The following is a 19,810-nucleotide window of genomic DNA, read 5'->3' on the forward strand; positions in this document are numbered from 1 at the left end:
TAACTGCTTAACACTAGAAGTCCCAGAAATTTGTAACCGTCCTTTAGCCAAGTGGATGCTAACTGGCTAGTCTTTTAGCTATCATTAGCATCAATTCATGTGTAAATATGGTCATTACCTGAGCAATCTGCAGGGGGGTTGGGTGTGTGTGTGTGAATGGTTGCTGGTGGCTTGTTTGTATGTGTGGGGGAGGGAGGGCTGCTAATTCCTTTTGTGCTGAGGTGGATACAACCCTGGTCTACATATCATCGTTGATGAACAGCTTTTCCCGTCAAAGACTTGGTGCTGTTTCCTGCAGTATATTGCAACTAAACCTGACAAGTATGGGATAAAGTTTTGGGTGGCTTGCGACCTAAAATCCAAGACTGTCTGAAAATGTAGTGATGAGGCAGATGGAACCATTCCTAGACAAGGGCAGAAATGTTACCACGGACAATTTCTTCACATCGCTGTCACTTGTGCATAAACTTCTTAGCCGGAAAACCACCATCCTCGGCACAGTCAACAAGATTCGCCGGGAAATCCCTCAATCCGCTAGACACACAGATCACAATGAATTCACCACTCAGGTATGTTGCAGGTCTTTTGTGGTTCTATGTTTATGTGTTTCTAATTTTTAGAATCAACACTGCCAAGTGTGTCATTGTGTGTAAAAGTGCTATGAAAATAACAATTTATCTTATTTTATTAGGTGTTTTCAACCACTGCTGCTACGCTGACGCCGATAATACCACCATAAGGAAGCCAAACACTGTCACCCTATACAACACCACACAGGGACACGGCACTGGCCAGTTGCCGTGTTCTATAACATGATTGACATGGCAGCAGTGAATGCACATGTGCTGTATCAAGCATGCACCGGAAGGCAGGAAAGACGGGTGGACTTCCTGGTGGAGCTTGCAAGAGAGTTGGCTAACTCTCATATGTGTGCGAAGAAGGCAAGAAAAGAACAATTGCTTCGGACACAAGCCTCCACACCTAGCCCTGGAAAAAGAGCCATGTGTCAGGTCAAACACCAATGCAAGAACAATCATGCCACTGTGCGATGTGTTCACTGCTACAGATACACATGTGGTAAATGCAGACGGGAGATACCATGGCAGTGCCAGGATTGTAAGTGATTGCTGGAATGTACTCACTCACTTTTTAATATTATTTGTAAATATGTGTACAAATGGTTGGTTTATTTATTTTATTTTGTACTATTTTTATCAATAAATCTCAGCAACAAAGGGAAAAAAAAACATGTGTGTTGATTTCTCCCTAAGATGGCAAAGTGAAACACAAGTTTCCTTGAAGTGCCTCAGCATGGCCCCACATTATTTACATAACAAAAGCAACTGTTCACAGCTGATTAAGGATATTAGCCTAAAGCCTTCCAGCCCATCGGCTGTCCTGCGGGTTTTATAGGTAGAAAAGTCAAATGGCTGCTTTCTGGGACTTCTAGTGTTAATTGATACCGGCTCTCAAGTTACCACCGTTCCTTTATCCTTCTATGAATAGTTCCTTTCTGGATTTCCTACCCATTCACTTTCTGACTTACTGGAAGTTGAAGGAGCAAATGGTCTTTCTGTACCTTATGTTGGGTACATAGAGCTTACTGTGACATTCCCTGCTGATTTCATTGGGACTGATGTTGACGTGCCTTCCGTTGCTTTAGTTGTTCCGGACCCTGAATGTCAGACTTCCCCTTTGGTTCTGATAGGGACAAATACTCTCCATATACTGTATGAAGCACACTTGAATGGGAGTTTCCCATCTTTTCAACCTTCACTGTTTGGCTGCCCTCAGATTACGGCACAAATACGGCATGGCCGGTGCCCTTGGTCATGTTCGATTGAAAGACAGAGCACCTGAGGTCATGGCTGAGGTCTGGAAGTATTACAGCATCCAACATCATCTTCTCTACCTGGAGGAGTTATTGTAAAAAAATTGCTTACATACACTTCCCTCTAAGTCTTCTTCTACTTGTCTGACACACACAACGGGTGAAGCATAGTATTAAATTGCATGACAAAACCCCAATTAAACATCGTGCCAGGCGGATTCACCCATGTGAGCTTGGTGCGGTGAGAAAGCACATTCAAGAACTTCTTACAAGTGGAGTAATACTGGAGTCAGAGACTCCCTTCTCATCACCAATAGTGGTCGTAAGATAGAAAAATGGCAATGTACGACTCTGTATTGACCACCGGAAGTTAAATCTCCAAACAGTCAAAGACACGTATGCCTTGCCGAACCTGGAAGAAACGTTTTCAGCTTTGCACAGCTTTGCACAGGGAGTAACAAGCGCTCCAAGTACTTTCCAAAGAACGATGATGGGAGACATCAATTTGAAGTATTGTATTCTTGGATGATCTGATCATATTCTCCAAAACTTTAGAGGACCATGAAACCCGTCTGTTTCGAGTTCTTACTCGTTTGAAGGAGAATGGTCTAAAGCTTTCCCCGGAAAAATGCCATTTCTTTCAAACTTCTGTCAAGTACTTAGGACATATAGTATCTGAGAATGGAGTGGAAACGGATCCCGAAAAGTTTGAAGCAATCAAAACTTGGCCGTGTCCAAAGAATCTGAAGGAATTAAGGTCATTCCTAGGATTTTCAGGCTACTATCGTAGGTTAATTAAAGACTACTCGCATATAGTGAAGCCTCTGAATGATCTAACTCGTGTCTATCTGCCATTGAAGAAAAGTGGAAGGAAATCTGAGAGACTGTCAATATCCTGATCCTAAATAGCCGTTCGGTGGTCGTTGGACCGCTGCATGGCAAAAAGCATTCGAGACCCTGGTTGACAAACTTTCTGCTGCCCAGTCTTGGACTATGCAGACCCCAAACTTTCATACATTGTTCATACTGATGCAAGCACTCAAGGATTAGGAGCTGCATTATACCAGGAGCAAGTTGGACAGAAACATGTAAAAGCATTCGCTAGTAGAGGCCTGTCACGCAGTGAATTTCGTTATCTGGCTCATAAACTGGAGTTCTTGGCCCTGAAAAATTTCATGACTATCTCTACGGCACAATATTCTCTGTCTTTGATATTAATCCATTGACTTATCTCTTGACAACTGCCAAACTGGATGATACTAGCTACCGGTGGCTAGCTGTACTTTCAACATTCTCATTCAAGTTGCAGTACCGGCCTGGTAATCAAAATGTCAATGCAGACAGTTTGTCAAGGAGACCCACGCAGAGCTGTCAGAAGATCAGCTGTCAGCAAAAGAGCAAGAAAGAATTCAGAAGTTTGTGCAGTATCATACGACAGATGCAGAGCACTTACAAACTACTGACTATGATGTGATCAGAGCTATCTGTGAAAAACACTCAGTTCAACAAGCCGACGATTCTGTTGTCAGTTTAATCGAATCCATTCATTCCAATCGAATCGAATGTCATCCTGAGGTAGTACTCGAAGGTTTTGAGCAAGAAAGTCTCAGTGGGTTACCTGCCATACCCCACTTCACAAAGAAAGAATTAGCTGAAAATAAAGGTCTGACCCAGTTATTCGTGAAGTAATAACATACCTGGAATCAGGAGAGAAACCTCCTCCTACTGTATACTGAGAAAGGAATATCCAGATCTCCCTTTCTTCTTGAGGGAGTGGGATCATCTTGTGTTGATGGACAGAATCAAAAAAATGAAGTCTCTGTAAACCATCAACTTGTCTTGCCTGAAAGTCTTCGCTATAAGCAATCTACAAGATCAGATGGGCCATATGGGAGTGAAACAAACTCTAGATCTGGTTCACTCCAGGTTCTATTGGCCAAGAATGGGAGCTGAAGGCAAAAAGTCAAGACTTGTAGCCGCTGTGTCCACAGGAAAGCTCTACTACAGAAAAGTGCACACTTAGTCAACATACAGTACAGGCTGCAAGGCCTTTACAGCTAGTCTGTATCGTCTTTCTTTCTCTTGAACCTGACAGGAGTAACACGCGTGATATTCTGGTAATCACAGACTTCTATACTAAGTATGCTATGGCTATACCAATGCCAAACCTAAAAACAAAAACTGTAGCAAAGTCCTTGTGGGATCAATTCATTGTACATTATGACTTCCCAAATGGTTACATAGTGACCAAGGACCAGACTTTGAGTCACACACTATTAAGGAACTTTGTTCAATAGCCGGAATCCAAAAAATCAGAACAACACCTTATCACCCATGAGGCAACCCTGTGGAAAGATTCAACCGAACCTTATTGAACATGCTCGGAACCTTAGAGGAAAAGGACTAAACTCACTGGAAGGATTTTGTTAAATCTATGGTTCATGCGTATAATTGCACCAAACACGAGACAACCAGATTCTCCCCGTACGAACTTATGTCCGGGCGTCAGCCCCGGTTACCGATTGATCTTGCTTTTGGGTTACCTGGTAGAAACAGTTTGCCAGTCTCTCATTCCCAATATGTTCAGCACCTTAAGTCTCACTTGAAGGAAAGTTAAGAAGTTGCTTCGCACAATGCACATAAAACTGCCAAAAGGAATAAAGTGCGGTTTGATAAGCATGTGACCAACTCTACTCTGGAAGTATTAGTCAGAAATGTTCGCATTTGCGGAAAGCACAAGCTAGCTGACAGATGGGAATTTGAAACCCATGTCATAGTGAAGCAAGCTTCTAACTTACCAGTCTATACAATCCGCCCAGCAACAAAAAACTGTCCATTAAGCACTCTCCATCGGGATCTTTTACTTCCTTCAGACTTCAGGGCAACTTCAGACACAGCAATGAGTGAATCTACTGCAGAAATCAGAACTCGGCAAAGACCGAATTCTCAAATCTCTGATAGTCAACATTCAATCCTTGAAACTGATGATGACATTCCCGATTTACTGTGGAATAAATATCCAATTAAGGAGACAAAGTTTACTACTATTCATGAAGTAAAGGAAAATTCTCCTAGTCTTGAATCTGTTCATTCACCTTCAGAGGAGGATGTAATGCAAAATACTCAGGACAATAACATACCACAATAATCTACTGTAACTTCATATGATCCAGACCAAGCTTTACTTACTGTAGCCAAAGAAGGAAACTAACCTGTTGATATCTCAGCATGTAACTTACCTGAAATTCCAGAAACTGCTGAAGCAAGTCATATCTCAGATTCATTCTTGGCCGTTACATATTGGTTGGCACAAGTGAACTGATTGTTTTGTGTCTCAGGACATCAATGTGTCATCACGAGCCACAGGGTTTAATTTGGAGTTGTCTGCATGTTTTTTTTTCACTCTAATTGATTTTGTTACCATTTTAAATAGGACTAACAGACTGCAACGGTTGGAGTTTTGTCATCATTTGTGTTCCTCTGAAGAAACAAAGTCACCTACATCTTTTCTGATTTTCTGACATTTTTTAACAGTAATGACACTCCATATTTTGAGGTCAATAACGATATTAAAAGATGTCGATAAAATGGTCAGCATGACTACAGTAGTTCAACATTAATATTATAAAGTGAAGAAAACAATTTTTGTGTGCCAAAAAACCCCAAAATACCGACTTTTTCAACAATATCTAGTGAAGGCTGCTAATTTGAACAAAAGCTTCATAAAACATTGAAGCTTCATAAATCAGTTATTCTGAAATCACCCATCACTAGACATTGTTGAATAAAGTCTTTATTATGTTGGCTTTGTAGAAGCCAACATTCTGATTTCCGTTATAAGCTTATTATGATTATTATGATTATTATGATTATTATTATTATTATTATTATTATTATTATTATTATTATTATTATTATTATTATTATTATTAGACAAAAATTTATTAAAAAAAATGCGGCCTAGGGCTTCCGAGCCACATGCACCAAATTCGGATATGTCATAGACCCTAGTCTGAAGTTTGTTGCTTCTATTTTTCTAAGCGATCGGAATTCCGGCATTCCCAGTACAGAAGCTCAAAGTGGCCTTTTTTCCCACAGACTTCCATCATAAATTTTTGAGGTTTATAACTCGGCAAGTTTTCCAGCGATTTACACCGAACTCAGACAGGTTCTTTAGGACCTTACTCCGGACGAAGTTTTTATTCCGGAGTTCCGACGGAATTTTTGGTTCTCCCGTAGTCGACGATCGAACATCCCATAGACTTGAATAGGGAATTCCGAAAAGTCCTCTAAGCTCTCACACACACAATAATAATACATCCAACATTAAGAATTGCATGTACTGTTCTATGCAGTTTAATAAGTAGGATCCCATAATGACTGCATTATTGACATGAAATGTCCAAACCCTCAGTAGCCATTTTTTGCCAAAAGTATTGGCACCCCACCGGGTATTCTGGTGACGTCACTCGACACCATGTGACGTCAGGTGTAGCCCCGCCCCTAAAACAAGCGAAATCAAAAATTTGCACAACATGGACATGTGACATCAAAACACTCAGCACAATGAGGGGAACTGCCCCACTGTTATTCTGGTCACGTGAAAATGAAACATTTGCACAACATTGACATGTGACATATCAAAACACTCAGCACAATGAGGGGAACTGCCCCAGGGGTATTCTGGTCAAGTCACGTCACGCGACATCACGTGAAAATTAAAAATTTGCACAAAATGGACATGTGACATATCAAAACACTCAGCACAATGAGGTGAACTGCCCCATGGGTATTCGGATCACGTCACATGCTCATGTCCGCTCACCTCCAAAAGTATTGGCACCCTAGTGGTACAGTAGCTTTCACAATTTCCTCCAAAATGCACCAGCCTTTGCAAATACTTGCACCGTCAAAGCCAACATCAAAGTTTGTCGCAACGAACTTTACAAATCTAGTTTTGTTTTGTTTTTGTGCATAAAAGGTATTCTCATCATTTTATAATATTGATGTTGAACCACTGTAGTCATGCTGACCATTTTATCAATGTCTTTTAATATCCTTCTGGACCTCAAAAGATGCAATGTCATTGCTGCTTCTGTGTGGATTAGACAGATACCTTTGAATTTAAACAATATCTTAATTTGTGTTTGGAGAACAAACAAAGTTCTTACGGGTTTAGGACGACATGAGGGTGTAATTAATGACAGAAATTTTTGGGTGAACTAACACCATGTCTACACTGAACACGGCAACACCACGACAAAAGACATTAAAACTATTAAGAACAAGACATTGGAGCTTCGCGCCACATCCGATCATTATAATGGAATCATAAAGATACTTACTTTAAATTATGAAGTTTGAGAAGATGAAATTTGTTGTGATCTTGTGCGTGACTCTATCTTTCCACGTGAGCTCCAACGTCCACATATACAGCGCGCATGCGTTAACCAACTTGTGTGCTTGTAAACTTGCATGTGTACATCCAATCAACAGTTAAAATTAAGTTGGTTAAACAATTTTTGAACCAACTCATTCCCACTTGTTAAGTCAACAAAGTTTTTTGTCCAGTTAACTAATAAAAAAAGTAAACTTTTTGCGAGTTGGATTTTTTACAGTGTAATAGTCTTAGTTCACAACAAAACTTTCTCATAGTTGACCAATTCCAGTGTTGTGGATGTGATATTTGCAGTAAAAACCTGAAATGTAATTGATCAGAGAATGTATTTATTATCATTGACCTGTTTGTTAATAGTTTGTTATACCGTCTGATGATAGAATCCACAGATCTGATATCAGTCTATTCTTTAATTTTAGATCTCTGTTTAAAATCATGAAATTATGGCTGGTTGACCGTTTCATATTAGTGTTGGTGCACAACTCGTATGCGGTGAATAACCGTGTCAGTTTCCTTAAAACTTCTATTGCAGCCCATAAATGCAGTAAAATACAGACCTCAGTAGACAACTTAGAAAGGGTTTTGTTCTTTAAGTAAGAGCCTTTTTTTTATTGGTAAGATTAACATGTACATAAAATTCCTCACTTATATTTTAAGGTTTATTTTAATTCAGTAACTGTAACTAAAGTAAAATAATTTTAATGTGCTCCATAAAAAACAGAACACAGCATTACAATTAGTTTAGCAATAAATACTTGGTTCTCTTCTCCAATCAGCAGTAATCATGTGTCATCTTCTTCTTCTTCTTCTTCTACCTCTTACTCGGTAATCATGTGTCCTACTGTGTATTTTTAAATGCTGTGTAAATCACTTTGGGTTACATTAATACACAAAGGATTGGTGATCTCAGTCCCTACTCAGTTTTTACAACAGATTTAAATGTTTTTTCCTTTAAACAGTCAGCAGCATTGTACAAAATCTGATCAAGTGCCTTGAGAATCAGAAGATCCATGTCATCATCTGTGTCTATCTCCTCATGGTAGTTCTTCACAGGGAAAATGTAATTCATAGGAATCCCCAGTGTATTACTACACACTTCCATCTGTAAAAAATTCAAACACAGGTAGAGGTAAGATTGATAATGTAAGAGTGAACAGAGAAAGATAGATGTTCAATTTCTCACTAATAATGCCAGACATGGACATAGTCATAGTTAAGGTATGTGTACTTAGGGAGGAACTGATACTGAGGAACTACGGATTGTATGAAATTAAATCCAGGTTTTATTACAGGACATTAGCTTCCCAGACCACATATGAAGGGGAGAAGACTAGACTATTCACATGTACAAAGATGGTAAGGACACGTGTCCCTAAGGACCGTAATTGTCTGTAATTACAGTCAGTGTCAGTTCTTCTCAGGCAGGTTAATACTCAGTTGTTTTTAGCTTTTTTAGGTGGTGAAGAATTTGGAAAACTATGCAAAACTTTGAACTATATAACTGAATGATTACCTTCTCCTTGATCTTCTTGCTGGTGTAGATCTTCCTTAAGTCCTTTTGAATCAGTGGACATGCTACATCTGGTCTTGTCATGATGATTACTTGAGGCATATCTGGATGATATGATAAATCAATCAAAAAATGTGATATGATAAAACAATCCCTACAGTATGAACAACATTCAATACAAACTAATTAGTCAGTATTGTAAAAGTTGATTAACTTGCTTTTAATTGATGGAGCATTATGACTATTACTGTGTTAAAAGTCTGTATTTCTTCCCTGAGATTTTCTCCTAACACAGAGAAGTTTATCGTCTGTAATAATCATTTCTTACTCAGTTCGGTAGCAGCCTGACGGATTTTTTTCAGCTTATCAATGACCCCATCATTGATCATTGATATTTTGTCTGCAGCAATAATGTTGACCAGGCATGTGGTTTGTTCCTCAACACTTGGGTTGCTTCTGAATTTAACGTCTGTCACAGGTGCATCAAACTGAATGTGAACAGGGAAGAATATATATATATATATATATATATATATATATATATATATATATATATATATATATATATATATATATATATATATATATACATATATATATATATATATATATATATATATATATATATATATGTATATATATATATATACACTACAGACCAAATGTTTGGACACGCCACCTTTTCAACAGGACAATGACCCCAAACACACCTCCAGGCTGTGTAAGGGCTATTTGACCATGAAGGAGAGTGATGGGGTGCTGCACCAGATGACCTGGCCTCCACAATCACCGGACCTGAACCCAATCGAGATGGTTTGGGGTGAGCTGGACCACAGAGGGAAGGCAAAAGGGCCAATAAGTTCTAAGCATCTCTGGGAACTCCTTCAAGAGTGTGCAAAGCAGTAATCAAAGCAAAAGGTGGCTACTTTGAAGAACCTAGAATATGACATATTTTCAGTTGTTTCACACTTTTTTTGTTATGTACGTATATAATTCCACACGTGTTAATTCATAGTTTTGATGAGAAGGTGTGTCCAAACTTTTGGTCTGTACTGTGTATATATAATTCACATGTTAATATGACATTCATTGACTGCATGAAGACTTTACTTACCTTGTGTCCTTCCTCAAGTAAGCCGTATATGGCTCTGATAATGTCTTGTGTATTTGCACCAGATAATTTGTCCTCAAGTCCCATGATATCATTAAAGACAAAAGGCAAATTGGAGCCATCCTCTGCTTCAATATAATGAGTTTTGTACTGTAAGACAAATTCAGATGTATCATTTACTTTGTGTTCCTTTAATTCCCATTTATCTGTTTTTTTTGCTGCTGGTATCTCATTAAAAATCTAATTGTACCTGAAGTAGTATTTAAACTTTAGAAAATTCTTACGTGCTTTGTGAAACTGGTACCTCCTGTCTTGTCAACAAGAGCCCCAGAGGTGATTCGTCCTTGAAATGCATTATTGACTGAGTTTATAAAACTGGACTTTCCTGCTCCGACTTCACCAACAACCAGAATCCTGACGAACCGAGCATTTGTTCCCTTGGGCTTGAATGTCCTCAGTTTCTGTTCAATTTTGTCCTTTTCTCTGTTACAATCAGAAAGTCACAAACTTTCCCTTAAATAAATGATATAAAGCATGACACTGAGCATGCAGATAAGTTTCTGTACTAATGTAAAGTGTAATATGAACTACAGAGGCTGTTCATTCATTACATAACCCAAGGAGAGTAAAGCAAATTATTGTGTTTATTTCTTATTCATCTGTCTACAGGATAAAGAAAGAAATAAAGAAAGTAAGAAACATTTTTTAATAAACTGATCAAATAAAGAAAATCAATCCTTTAGGTTTCAGAGCAAATGTATGTTGTAACAGGTTCTGTTCAGAAGTGAGGATACATATTAATTACAGTTTTGGGGTAGAATTAACACTATGGGAACATTAAAGAGGGAAAATTGTAATTTATTGCTCAAGGCAATGAGATTTTCTTCTATAAAATTAAAGAAACTTACCCCCAAGCCATTTTCCTCCATGGACGATCGAATTCTGAAGGAGAGACAACCAAATTCAGCATTTACACAAACAGTGCAGTTGAACGTATGTGTTCAGTATTCAGAATGTCTACAGTCTTCTGGTTCTGCAGTAAACCTAATGTGATTTTTCTGTCTCAATCACTTCAATCAGTCACAATGTAATATTCATTTATAGTGAGTTTAAAACACAAAACATGAATTTTAATGTAACGTTTTGTGATTACAGGTACATTAAAAAAGGAATAAGTGGTCATTAAGATAAAAAAAAAGCAGTTTACATAAAAATATTATGTTTCTCAACAAAACATGATTTATTTGAATACAAGTTAATTGCTTACTAAATTAAAGAAGTTTATTAAATGATGCAGAGTGAATGTGATCAATTCACATATTAATGTAAACTGAGTACGGTGTGAAATCTCAGATGGATGTTGGTGCTGATGGGAATTATAACTATTGTATAAAACAATCATGTTAGAAAAGTGCAGCAGTAATTCAACAAGTTTTTTTCAGCTTGTCAGACAATGAAATGGGTCAGAATCCCATCTAACTGAGACCTACTCCTGTGGCCACTGAAAAAACTGTGAACACATTGTACATCTAGTTACATCTGAGTTCTGAGCACAAATTCTGTCTTACCTTCTTGTTACGTCTTTAAACTTCAGCTGTGAAATTTGTTAAAAGATCTACTGCATGCACACGATTAGAAAATCTGTTTTAAACTGAAATTACTGCTTTAAACTGAATTCTGAAAACATGAAAGTAGGAACATTTTCCCCATTCTGTATATTTGTTTCCACTTAGTCACTGTCAATCACACTGGCTCCAACAGTGACAAGAAACACTGGTCACAATCACAACTTCTGTATGAATGTATGAAAATAATTTTTAAATTTGTCTTACCAGGTTTGGGAGGTGAAGGTTGAGGTGGAGGTGAAAATATAGGTGTGCGTAGACGTGGAGGTGAAGGTGTACGTGGACGTGGACGTGGACGTGGAGGTGGAGCTGATTGTTCTTGTCCCATTTTCTACAATTATTTCTTTTGAAAAATCATGATAGAAAAATGATAAATGAAATTGAAATTCTGGATTATTAAAAACAAAATAAACAGAAGAGCAGTGTATGTTTTTATTTCCTTGTTCTACACAGGTATCTCTACTTAAATTATAAATCTGAGAGCTCCCGTTGTATAGAATTCATTAAAGGACTGAAAATGTCTAAAGCCAATGTACAAAGACATTGAAATGCAGTTAGAATCTAACCATAAATTCATAAGTGTTACATTTTCTAATGGTATAAATGGTAAGTTGTATAAATTCTAATGAGTGAATATCACTATATTTGTTTCCCAGTTGCAAAATCATGATAGATACAAACACATACACACATGTCCATATTTAATTAACTTCTGTTCAACACCCAAGAAAATTCTTAAAGCCTAATTTACATAATTAAAGATCAAAATGTTCATGTAAAGATCAGATAACAGTAAAACAAGAACCCACATATACTCACGGTTTATGGCTGTACAGATCTAATGCAGCTTTCAGCAGTGCCAGTTATATAGCATCAGTTGGGGGCTCCTCCGCCTCCTTATGGGCTGTTCTCACTCTAGATTCTTTCAAATGGAGGCATTTCATGGAAATGGAAAGTGAAAATAAACTCACATGCTGTTCAAAGACGATCAGTAGATGTTTGGTGATATTATTAAGTTATTATTAATTAAGTTAATATTATTAACACTATTATGATGTTTCAGTATCTCCAGAATACTTTACCTTCTCTGTATATTTTGTAGTTTATATAGTCACACACACACACACACACACACACACACACACACACACACACACACACACACACACACACACACACACACACACACCTGACACCTGACTGAAGTGATTAAATCCTTAGAACGCACTGTCACTTATATATATATGAAATAATCATCTCCTTACAGAAAACATCACCATAGGAACAATTCTACACATTCATTACAAATTCAGTTGAACTCCAGTGTGGTTTTGTGACTATTCTAGTTAATAACATATTAGAACGTGTGTGTTGATGTGAACCTGGGTTGTGGCTTGTTGTAGGAGCTACAGGTACAGAAAGTGTAACATCACTTACACATGTGTTCACCACATTGGCTTTTACACATTTGTTGATTTTGCACTGAAAGTCGTTCACATCCTGTGCAGCAAACATATGTAAATATTAATTAATTTATTGGTTTTATTTGTAAAATAATGCAAACAATTGCAAAAATATTAACTGTGGTATGTACTGAACTCAACTTCTCAAATACGTCTGTAAATGTGTAGGAAGTTCTAGGTAGATATTAAATAAAGAGAGAGAGATGTTTGAATGTTGATAATACTCCTTAAAAGAACATGAGTTACTGTAAACAAAGATCTGATCTCCCCTTCAGCCACAGCTCGCAACCTTGGGGTAACCATGGACAATCAACTGTCCTTTTCCTCTCATGTTGCAAATGTGACTCGCTCATGTCGGTTTCTTCTCTAGAACATTAGAAGGATTCGGCCATTTTTGTCCACACAGACTGCTCAGGTACTTGTTCAGTCTCTTGTCGTTTCTAGACTGGATTACTGCAATGCACTGCTGGCAGGTCTACCTATGAACTCAATCCGTCTTCTGCAAATGATCCAAAATGCAGCTGCCCGGCTTGTTTTCAACCTGCCAAAGTTCTCGCATACCCCCCCGCTGCTGCGATCCCTCCACTGGCTTCCGGTAGCTGCACGCATCCGATTCAAAACACTGATGCTGGCCTACAAAGCCAATGAACTTCCCCTAGAGGTCCGGACAGCTGAGTCACTGGCTATTTTCAAGGCGGCAGTTGAAGACCTACTTGTTCATTAAACACTTCAACTAGCACTTCTTTCCTTATGTATTGCATTTAAAAAAAAAAAAAAAAACAACCTTTGACACTTTTTCATTGTAACTTTGAACAAATGTTTTAAACTCATGGTATGTTAAGTATGTAACCTAGTGAACCAGCATTAATGTATTCAATGTTAGAGATTTAAGTACTTATGTACGTCGCTCTGGATAAGCGTGCCAAATGCTGTAAATGTAAATGTAAATGTAAACTGAAAGTGAAAGTATTTTATGCCGACAGCAGGATCTCGACCGTTATCTTTGCACCTTTAAACTTTTGAACATGAACTTATTCTTTACATGAAACTCTTTACATCAGTTGTGCAGTTTGTTCAGTAGTTGTGTTATATTAATGTAGAGAGTTTTACCTTAATATAAAATTTTAACACCTCAGAAAGTCTTTTATCTCTAATCATAGACTATAATCTCTATTATTATATGTATTTTTAGACTGATGCAATAGAAATACATGTTTTTTTTTTCCTGATTATCCGGTGACCAACTAGACTGAAGGTCTGAGGACTGAGTTCACATGACTGAGACTTACATGTCAGACATTCTGCTAATAGTCTTACTTCATCACAACAAAACTTTACCAGTGATACATATTATAATGTATTAGCTCTGAAAAATTAATCAAGTCTTAAAGAAGTTTTAATGTTACTTCATAATTCTAACTTTACTTTATAATTCTAACGTACTTCATAAAGTTTCTTTCCACAAGCCATCAGACTTCTCAGTAACTGAACTGAACTGGACTGAGCACAACACACAATCAACCGTGTGACCTACACCAAGCACTTCCGATATACACCATGTACACAGCACCACCATATAAAACTGTTTACATGATGGTTTACACACTGTTGTTGCTCTTTGCACGTTTTCTTTTACATTTCATTCAACTGCTGTTTTTCACAATACATTACAAATCCTCATGTAACTGCTGCTATAATACTAATGTTCATTCCAGTATTTATGCACACGCAATATAGAACACACAGCATTTACACTGGTTTACACTTGTCCTGCACTGTCTTTTGTCCTGCACTGTCTTTTTGTCTTGTTAGGTTGCACAGATGTACTTTATGTGTCTAAGATTAACTTACTAGGTCCTTAGCTCTCTGTCTTTGTTCTATGTAGCTCCCTGGTCCTGCAGGAACATTGTCTCATTTCACTCTACACTCTAACAGCTATATGGTTGAAATGACAATAAAAGCTTCTTGGCTTGAAATACAGAATATTCTATTACACTTAGCATTTTAGCAAGAATGCACTTATTAATGAATAATCTCACTGAGGCATTGAGATCTGAGACTTTACTGAGCTTTTTCACCAGATGTAAATGATTGTTCCTTCAACAAGTCAGCAGTGATGTGCACAATCTGATCAAGTGCCTTGAGAATCAGAAGATCCATGTCATCATCTGTGTCTATCTCCTCATGGTAGTTTTTCACAGGGAAAATATGAGTCTTTATCTTAAAATCTGGAATTTGTTTATTTTTTTAGTGAATAAATGTAACTTAACTAGAATGAACTTAATGTATTATGTAAGCAAACCAGCAAAGTTCTTCTTTAAACCTTTTACATGTGTACAGGAGACGACAGTGAATAATGAACAATGCATGTTGATCCCATAATGTTAACTCAAAGTGATAATTATGTCTCTACCACCACATTTTTGTTTATTAAGATATAGGGGAAGTGCATTCCACCACCTCGGTGCAGAACAGACAAATTTAAATTAATTAATTGAATTATTTATTTATTTAACGTGTGTGAGGTCAGAGCTCACACCACCACCTATAAACAGCAGAATATTGCTCTTTGCCCACCAACAGGCCGGGTGCCGAGGTACCTGTGCACCACTTCAGCACCAGGCCGAGCGAGCTGAGACCGAGCAACCAATCAGAGCGGTGGATTCTGGTGTCTATGGAGATCAAATACTCCACATGGTTTCCAGAAATACTGAGTGTGTGTTGCTTTCTGTACTGCATAATGCTGGGCTTTAATTAATGTAAAGACCTTAGTACCTACAGCCTACTGTTTATACACTACACTGTATACAGTATTTTACTCTGTTAAAATATACCATATACTCAAATATTACTATTAAGTATTTCTATACTACATGCCACAAACAGTTTGATTCAGTTCTTTCTTATATTTAAGATTTCTCATCAAGTCCACTGCTAATGAATGTATGTGTGTGTTCTAAGAGGCTCTGACAAACACAGTGACTGAACATATGCACTGCCACTTGTGTTCCTGTTCTGTTTGCTCTCAGAGACAGAAGCAGGCTTGTTGCTCAGTGGCTTGAGTTGTTCAGAAACTGGGATTTTACACAATAGTCTACACAGAAAAACAAACAAATCATCCATTAAGCAGCAGTTCTGAGGGCAGCAAGAGCTTAATGACAGAGACCACAGGAAAAAGGCCAGACTGGTTCGAGCCAACAGGAAAAGTTATGTAACAACAGAAGCAGTACAGTCACACACACAACACACTGCATTACAAGCTAAAAATATGTATCATGCTCTAGGCAGATAAATATTTAATTATTACCTTGTTGTAATCTTTTCTCTCTGTAAAACACACACACGCTCGCACAAGCACACGCACACACACACGCACGCACAAGCACACACACATGCACACACACATGCACACACATCCTGATAACTCTTCATGAAAGAACGTGATTTACTGGAAACTGAAAGTATTTTTTTGATCAGATATAGAACAAAAAAACGTTAGTTGCAAACCATTAGTTGTGGTTTTATTTCCAGTCCAAGTAATGAGCTGCAGCTCTGCAGCTACTGATGTTTGACACCCAAAAGGAAGAGAGCAAAGGCAAAGTTGTGTCATTATTTAATACTTAAAAATTTGAACAGAAATAACTTTTGTTAATTGTAGAATCTTATTATGTGGGTACTTAGTGGGTAGCACATTCGCCTCACACCTCCAGGGCCGGGGTTCAATTCCCGCCTCCGCCTTGTGTGTGCGGAGTTTGCATGTTCTCCCCATGCCTCGGGGGGTTCCCTCTGGGTACTCCGGTCCAAAGATATGCATGGTAGGTTGATTGGCATCTCATTCATTTTAACTGATAAACTGATTAATCTTATTGCTCTGAAAATGTTAGGAACCAAATAACAACTGAGCGTCATAGCCACATGTCTTGGCTTTCACCAAAAAAAATTTCAAGTCAAAAGACACAAAAATGGCTTCAAAAAAAATATTTTTCTACGGACATGTCCGTCCGGTCATGTGTTTCTTGTTTACTGTATAACTTTGAATTAAAAGACTGCATGCTCAGTTTAAAAGGCCTAAAACAAAGAGAACCTCTCTGACTAGAAGTCTGCTGTGAAAAAAGGCCTATAACCTGTAACCTGACACCCTGAGCTGTGAGAGTGAGAAAAAGTCGAGAATTGCACAATAAACCCATTGCGCAACTTTTTCTGCACGGCTGAGGCCTCAGAGACATGTCATGTTGCATACCGTTGGAATCGTCTCCTTATTGGCTAAAGAGTTGTAAAGGTCCCGGATCATTACATTGCTACTGGAGGGAGCAATTGTCAGTCAAAGGGAGGGTTCCCACATAGGATGGAGAGACATCATTGGCTTCTCAGCCGTCTATCTCTGCACTACAGGCGCTGATTGGCTCAAGTCAGGGCTTGTTTGATTCGTTAGGCCCTGGACTACCTCAGTGTAGTTCTGTAAGCCTCATGGGAGAAGTGAGAGCCGAAACAACGGATGGAAGTGAACTGCTGTTTCCAGTTTTCTAATTAAATTCATCATTTGCTACTGATAGAAATTAATATTAAATTAGCCACCGATTTGTCCACAACTAAACATTTGCACACTTTATTTAAGCACGTAAATACCTTCTCTTTGATCTTCTTGCTGGTGTAGATCTTCCTTATGTCATTATTAATCAGTGAGCACAGTTTGTCTGCTCTTGTCATGATAATTACTTGCGGCATATCTGGATCATATAATAAATCATTTTACTATGAGCAAGATAAGTATATGTTACAAGCTGATTAGACTTTATTGCAGTGTACACATGGAGATTTAATAAAGGTAGTTTTTTAATTTACTTTATAATTTCTCATATTTTATGCAAAATATGCAGATAGCATTTCTGTGGCTTATACTGAGAAGTTATATACAGGGGAAATGAACAGATAAAAAACAGCAGATTGACTTTTTCATGTTAGCTAATGAATAAAACATTTAAAGGTGCGGTGCACGATGTTTGAGAAATGTCAGAGAACTGAGTCGGGCCGACTAATAAAACAAATGTGTAGCCAATTAGCAGAAAGGGTGTGTCTTGTCAATATGCAGCGAGAGAGTGGTCAGTGCGCGTGTGTGACATTAGCCGAAAGCGATTAAACATTGACATGGCAGATAAAAACTAAAAACCAAAAGAGGCTTATGATAAGGCAAGAAGCAGGACTCGTGTTAATATAGGATCAGCTTTGGAGTGGTGGAGAGAACTGAACGTCTTCTGCGTGAAACGGAGCTAAACCTTTCACGGCACAACACACAGTACTACAAAAACATATTTATATTACCATGGTTTTACTCATTGTGTTCATTTATTGATAAAAATATCCCCCCGGCCAGCTGCCCCAGCAGGTTCCGCCATAATAGTTACCTGGGGTATGTATGTATGTATGTGTGGGGTGGAGCTATCAAAACAGGGGTGACACCCATTTGGGTTAGAGGTGTGTTTGTTTTGGTGATTTCAAATGTTTTTGGATTTCAAAAATTGTGAGCCGTGCCTTTAAGTCACATGTACCTCAATTAATCAAACACATTGGATATGTAATCACCAAAGATGATCACTGGAAATATAAAAAATATTCCTCTCCCATGGAAGTCCTAAGAGGCCATGCATTATTATATTTTATCTTTCTTGTTTTGTCCTGTTAACGACTTAATTTCCTCATGATTTCTGCATAAGAACATGTTCTAGAGGCAGTACAACTGATGACTGACATAAGTGTCTCACACTTAAGAAGGAGGTTGTGATGTCTGCATCTTTATCATCAAAGACATTATAAAGACCCTTCTGTGGTTAATCCAGCCACTGTTTCTGAAAGCACAGTTAAACTAACCACACGTCTACTGTCATCTGTAGAACAGCTTTTGTCATCACTTCTCCCCACACTACCGGTTCTGTGGCCAACTAAGATTTTTACTTCAAGGGCGGTGGCCTTTTTAGGTGATCAGGCACTATATAAGGACGCTGATTACACATAGTTCTTTACCAGATGGTCTTTTCAGTCTGCCTTGTGCTCCTGTTTTTCATCCCACCATTGTTCCTGTTCCTGTTCCCTGATCCTGCCCTATGATACTTCTGCCTGGTTTGGCACTGCCTGTTTTTCTAGATGCTGTTTCCTGCCCTGTACTGCTCTGTTTACGGTTTTGGATTTTTGGACTGTTTATCACCCTGTTTTCTGCCTGCTCTACATTGCTCTATTTGCCTGTTTTTTGGATTGTCTGCAATATGGAACTGTGCCTCCCCTGTTTTAAGCCAGCTCATGTTAAAGACCCTTAAATTGAAACAGTTAATAATAACCAGCCATACTCAGATATGTAGCTGCCTGACGGATCTGTTTCATTTTGTCAATAACTTACTGGTTCATCACTGACACTTGGTCAGCTGCTACAATGTTGACCAGACATAAAGGTTGATCCTCTTTGCTTGGGTTGCTTCTGTACCCTTTCACTCTGTACCACACACACACACATGCACAAGCACGCACACACACACACAAACACACGCATGCAAGCACACACAGACACACACCCTGATAACTCTTCTTGAAAGAGCATGATTTACTGGAAACTGAAAGTATTTTGTTGATCAGATATAGAACAACAAAAAAAAAAAACGTTAGTTGTAAAGACAACAAACAGATCAGGGGTCTGTTTCAGAAAGGAGGTTAAGTGAAAACTGTGAAATGAGGGAAACTCTGGGTTTTCCATTTCAGAAAGGGAGGTATGTTAAACCTGAGAAAGCAGGTTAAGTTAAGCCCGTTTCTGAAAGAGAGCTAACTTACAGTATACTCAGAGTCAGTTCCCATAGTAACTTACTCTGTGAACCTAACCTGGTCGGGAG

At 38.2% G+C, this 19,810-nt stretch overlaps 1 protein-coding gene across 2 annotated transcripts; it reads right to left on the minus strand.

Annotated features, from left to right (window-relative positions):
- Window positions 1-7,803: 7,803 nt before the first annotated feature.
- On the minus strand, window positions 7,804-12,386 carry LOC113637792 (interferon-induced protein 44-like). 2 transcript variants are annotated; one of them, XM_027138679.2, is made up of 8 exons: window positions 12,295-12,386; window positions 11,683-11,818; window positions 10,759-10,792; window positions 10,135-10,333; window positions 9,854-10,000; window positions 9,068-9,227; window positions 8,743-8,843; window positions 7,804-8,331 (listed from the first exon to the last, which is right to left on the minus strand). In XM_027138679.2, exons 2-8 carry the CDS (start codon window positions 11,801-11,803, stop codon window positions 8,143-8,145), a joined length of 951 nt encoding a protein of 316 aa, XP_026994480.1. In that variant the 5' UTR covers window positions 11,804-11,818; window positions 12,295-12,386; the 3' UTR covers window positions 7,804-8,142. The 2 variants fall into 2 exon arrangements, with proteins under 2 accessions (XP_026994480.1, XP_026994479.1); XM_027138678.2 differs by having other exon boundaries at window positions 12,285-12,309.
- Window positions 12,387-19,810: the final 7,424 nt, after the last annotated feature.

This window comes from Tachysurus fulvidraco, chromosome 18, assembly GCF_022655615.1.
Source record: "Tachysurus fulvidraco isolate hzauxx_2018 chromosome 18, HZAU_PFXX_2.0, whole genome shotgun sequence".
Taxonomy (NCBI): domain Eukaryota; kingdom Metazoa; phylum Chordata; class Actinopteri; order Siluriformes; family Bagridae; genus Tachysurus; species Tachysurus fulvidraco.

Excerpts from the sequence above, each read along its gene's own strand:
- LOC113637792 (XM_027138679.2), bottom strand. The coding sequence starts at position 11,803 with ATGGGACAAGAACAATCAGCTCCACCTCCACGTCCACGTCCACGTCCA. Across the intron at positions 9,228-9,853 it reads TACTTGAGGAAGGACACAAG|TTTGATGCACCTGTGACAGA; the intron begins GTAAGTAAAGTC and ends GTTCACATTCAG. Across the intron at positions 8,332-8,742 it reads GCAAGAAGATCAAGGAGAAG|ATGGAAGTGTGTAGTAATAC; the intron begins GTAATCATTCAG and ends AATTTTTTACAG.